This window comes from Limulus polyphemus, unplaced genomic scaffold, assembly GCF_000517525.1.
Source record: "Limulus polyphemus unplaced genomic scaffold, Limulus_polyphemus-2.1.2 Scaffold2394, whole genome shotgun sequence".
Classification (NCBI taxonomy): domain Eukaryota; kingdom Metazoa; phylum Arthropoda; class Merostomata; order Xiphosura; family Limulidae; genus Limulus; species Limulus polyphemus.
The window spans coordinates 187,657-192,658 of NW_013668004.1; the positions used below are offsets into that span (position 1 = coordinate 187,657).

Consider the following 5,002-nt stretch of genomic DNA (forward strand, 5'->3'; position numbering starts at 1 on the left):
AGTGAGCTGACTGTCATTATTCAATGCAAGTGGTAAGTAACTTTAGTGAGCTTACCATCATTCAATGCAAGTGGTAAGTAAGTTTAGTGAGTTGACTGTCATTATTCAATGCAAGTGGTTAGTAAGTTTAGTGAGCTGACTGCCATTCAATACAAAATATTGGTCTTTCTGATCTCCAAGTTTTTTTTTGTAAAAATAACTGTGAAGCTCAATCTATAATTTGATTTACTACTTTCACTGAGTTTTTCTGGTTTTTGAGAATTCCACCCCCCAACAGTAATCCAGGACAATAGCAAATCAAAAGAATATGACACGGCTTCAACTAGTGGTGGAGAGTATATGTATGGTGTTTTGAAAATAATACCTTACAAGGTTTTTGTTTAAGTAGCAAAAAAATGTGTATAACAATTATGAAAAATAATAATTTAACACTGTTATATCAAGTCTGTATTTAAGTGTTTAGCATATGTTGAAGGTTATGAAATATTGTCTTAGCTTACTACAAAGTTATATAATTACTTATTCACATTTCTCAAAGGAGGCAGCAAACAAAGCAAGTCAGCAAAAACCAACCACTCCTTGTGATGAAAAAGAAGACGAACTCTCTCCAATGCCTAATATAGCTCCACCACAGCGAGGTCGACGAGGGGCCGTTAGTGCTGAAACTTACTCAGAAGAAGATGCAACTACCTATGAGAAGAAGGTTTGTTTTCTTGGGAATTTGTTCATTAACCTTATCATGAAGGGTCACGTGTCAAAGGCCATATCATCATGTTTGTTGACTTGCATTCAAAATTTTATTGAAGTACTATTTTATGAATCTATGCAATAAGTTTGGTATTATATTGTAGATTATAATTCAAAATTTTATTATTATACATTAGTTAATTTCTTAATTTAAAAGTAAATATTAAAAAAACACACAGCTAAACATTGATTTTTGTGTGTCGCATGGTATGTTGAATGCAGCATTGGTTCAAATTAGATGTTTATGATGTCAGAATACAAAATCTATAGTTTTGTACAAATTAGGAACTCAAACTACCAATATTGACAAGCTAGAATATAAAATAAGAACATCTTATATTTTCTATTTGCTAAGATATCGCTCTTGTACTGAATCAAACACAGTGGTCCCCTGCCCACCTCTTTCCATTTTTGGAAACAGTTCATTGTATACACTTACTTCTGTATATGACATGAATAATTAATCAAAAGCTCAGAATGTCCCCCTAGTGGTTTTCTCAGCCATTTTGATGTGTTATTGTGCTAATTTCATTCTTTTCACACAAGATTTCAAATGATAAGGTAAGTCTTTAGTGAGCTCCAAATTTCATATTGTTTTAGACCCAAATACAGCTTAGTTACTAAGCCTGATAAATTATAGTGGAATTCTGTGGTATTGATGTAGTAATTTACGATTTTTTGATTATTTAAAATGTATATATAAAACCTAAAAAAATAGTTTTGAAATAATCTATCTATAATAAATGAAGCATACCTATTAAGTACTACAGATTGGTCATAGTGACTGTTTTTAATTAGTGTAAAACACTTATGGTTATATTACTGTTTATTGCAGATTCAATGTCATATCTGAGTTTTCTTCTTTATTTCACAAAAATAAATCATTATATTGCTTTTATAATTTGTGGCCATTTTCAATTCCTTGAGCCTGACAAACTTTATAATTGCAGACAAGGGGAATAAATGTAGGGGGCCTAATTACTTTTTATGCAGGATGATGCAACTTTTGTAGTTATGCCACTGTTGACAGGTACATATAGGGTGTGGTTTAAGAATAATAATTTTACATTTTATAGATTAAAAACCTACATACAGAATAAAGAAAATTAACAATTTGATTGCCTGCTTGATATTAAAAATTGAATAAGAAATTTACACAAAAAAAGTCACTTCCTGCTGAAATTATGGCAAGTCAGGGTTGTTGCTGAAACATGCAAGGTCCATTAGAATGTTGTAGAAATCTTACATAAGATAAAATAGTTAATAATAATCATGATTTTGTAAGATCTTATGTACTTGAACAATTATTTACAAGAACATTTTTTATCAGGTTTAATCTGGCATAAAAGTAGGTCATGGCAAGGGTGGAAGAAAATAACGAATTTGGTCTTTACAGTCATGTTGATTCTGTGGCACTTGAAAGTTTTTTCTTATTATAAAATGTGACAAAAAAAATAAATTTGGAATAAATCAGGGAAAACTGAATATTTATAAATATTGCATTTAATAGTGGAAAAGTTAATTTTGAAAATTAGGCTTAGTAGCAATAAAACAAATAATATTTCTCTATCTTTTGGCTAACAAAAGTAACAGACGCCATTTAATCAGAATTACTCTATACACAGTGAGAGATGGTTGAAACAAAGCTAGGCTTAGGATGTATAGACATATGAGTTTGTGAAATATTTCACCACTCTTACACCACAGTATTAAAGTATAGGTTGTGGATGTTTTGTTAATTTAAGGATATATTTATATATAGATGGTACTGCTATCGCTAAGTAGTTTTGAACATATTTTATGCTTTATAACAACTGAAAATTAAGAATCATTGTCATTTTGCAAACAAATGGTGCAAGTTGGCCAAACAAACACTATAAATTAGTGTGATAGAAACTAAATAGTCATATATTAGATCTGGACTCTTCCACCTGATAATCATTCATTTAGTGCTAATGCATGAATAGGCTAGCTGATCTGTACTAATGCAGTTCTGTTTCGTAGATTACACAGGCCTGCGATGGTTTTATTGACTTGAAATGTTTACATCTTCTACAGTAATTCCTGTACACCGAATCCGAAAATGATATCCATTTTTCTCCATCATGTAAAAATTTTTCACAAAATGTCATAATGCAATACATAAAAGAAAGACCACTACATGTAATTTTGAGACTAAAGGACGTTGGTTTGACATCATTGTTCTTCCCCTTTCTTCAGTTTGTTGGTATTTTTGTTAACAAACATAATAATAAAAAAAGGTTCATTGTGGTAAACAAAATAATAATTTGATCTGAGTAAGAGTTTTTTTTCCCAACCTGTAAAAAATCTGTATGTGATAAAAAAATGAATATTATTTTTTAAATCTGCGTAGCTGAATTATGGAAAATCTATTATTAAAACCAAAACAACCTTTATGAAGTTTAAATTTGTAGGCCTGTATTATTGATCAGAAGTGGTATTTTGTATAAAATCTTTATGAATATTTAGGGTTTGAAGAACTTTATAAGACTAAAACATAATGAATAGTATTAATGCGTATAATAACTTTTCCTGTCAAATAAATCATGAGATGTAACTACTTTTTTCTTCTCTTATCCATTTCTGTCTAGGTTGTTCCCAAAGACTACAAGACCATGGCAGCTCTCTCTAAAGCTATTCATCAGAATGTTTTGTTTGCTCACTTAGATGACAATGAACTTAGGTTAGTCTATGACATAAAAAAAAATTACTAAGTTGACAGTGTTATTGTTATTAATATTGTTAAAGAGTAATAAATATTTATTGATTATGTGCAAGTTTTTAGAAAAAATTTTTTATGAAAATTTAAACCTGAAACAAATATCAAAAAAGAAAAATTGTTTATTAGTAGATTCTTTTATATGTAACGTTCTGAATAGAGCTGGGCGATTTAGTCATTGTAATCGATTACCTATGAGGAATGATTACATAAAAATAATCAACTAGTTTAAATTTAGTGTTTTTGATTATTCAAATTTTTTATTATATCAAGTAATCGAAATGTTGCTATTATGTTTGTTATTAAGCACGGAGCTACATAATGGACTGTCTGTGCTCTTCCCAATTTTAGCCTTATAAATTGTTTTTGTTTCTTGTTTTTTTAATTCAAATTTTTTCAGTTTTATTGATTAGAGTTGGGGCTTGTGATTTAGAGGTTTCGGGTTCATTCTCATTGGCACCATACTTACTTGCCCTGTCTTTGCCCATTTTGAACTGTTGACCAGAGGGAAGGCAACTGTTACCTATGAGCTGTTGACCAGAGGGAAAGCAACTGTTACCTATTGGGAGCAAAACTGCACTTGCTACTGACCTTTTTTTTTTTTTTTTATATGCCATGGTTTGGGGAACACTACTAATACATTAATCGAATGTAATTGATTGATGGGGACTGTTCATCAGTTGATTAGCAAATACTACTAATTTCTCCAATCTAGTTCTGAATATCGTAGTTGCTAAGTTATGTTTCGAAAAGTAGAGTAGTTGAAGACTCTGGACTTCCTCATCTGTAGATGTAAATATCAATCTAGCATCTAAACAGTGTTTAATAGTCAAATGTCAAGATGTAGAAATTCAAATATCAAGGAACTTGTGTGATGATGGTACATTTTGGGTTTTTAACTTGTTTTCTTGTACTTAGGTGTTGTATTGATGTAGATGTTAATTGTGAACTTGGAAAGGCTAGTATTTTGGTTTTTGGTCCTCACTGTCTATAACCACTAGAAAATAAAGGTTTAATTTTTTTCTTAGCTCAGAATGTTACCGTTGATTGCCAGCTGTTTCCAGCAATGTAAACCTTGAGCAAAATGGACAATATTTCTATCTATGATTCTGATAGAGTGTATTCCTATTTTTACAGTGACATCTTTGATGCCATGTTTCCTGTGGTCCATAATGCTTCAGAAGTCATAATTCACCAAGGAGATGAAGGAGACAATTTTTATGTTATTGATCAAGGAGAAGTTGAGGTATTTACAAAAATTTACATAGATTTGTTAATAACAAGATGTAAAAAAGCTAGGGTACTTGTTAAGTATGTATTGGTGTGTATATACTTAATTAGTAATAGTGACATGGTCCAATAATTGTCTGGTTCTTAACCTCGAGGGGTAAATATAGGTGAATATTAAGATGTAAGAATGTACACTGAGTAGTCACAAGTAAATAGACACCTAATTTTTCGTCATTTAACTGATTTATGCTAACCAATTTGTGTTAACAGAGCACTATATAAATG

At 30.5% G+C, this 5,002-nt stretch overlaps 1 protein-coding gene across 1 annotated transcript in view; it reads left to right on the forward strand.

Moving 5' to 3' along the window:
• LOC106466839 (cAMP-dependent protein kinase regulatory subunit-like) overlaps nt 1-4,733 on the forward strand; it is a gene marked incomplete at its 3' end in the record, with an annotated part of 10,070 nt that extends 5,337 nt beyond the window's left edge. The window contains exons 2-4 of the mRNA XM_013927142.2: nt 539-703; nt 3,360-3,451; nt 4,625-4,733. Coding sequence (XP_013782596.1) covers nt 539-703; nt 3,360-3,451; nt 4,625-4,733 — 366 coding nt within the window. The remainder of the gene's footprint in view (nt 1-538; nt 704-3,359; nt 3,452-4,624) is intronic.
• Between the last annotated feature and the right edge of the window lie 269 nt (nt 4,734-5,002).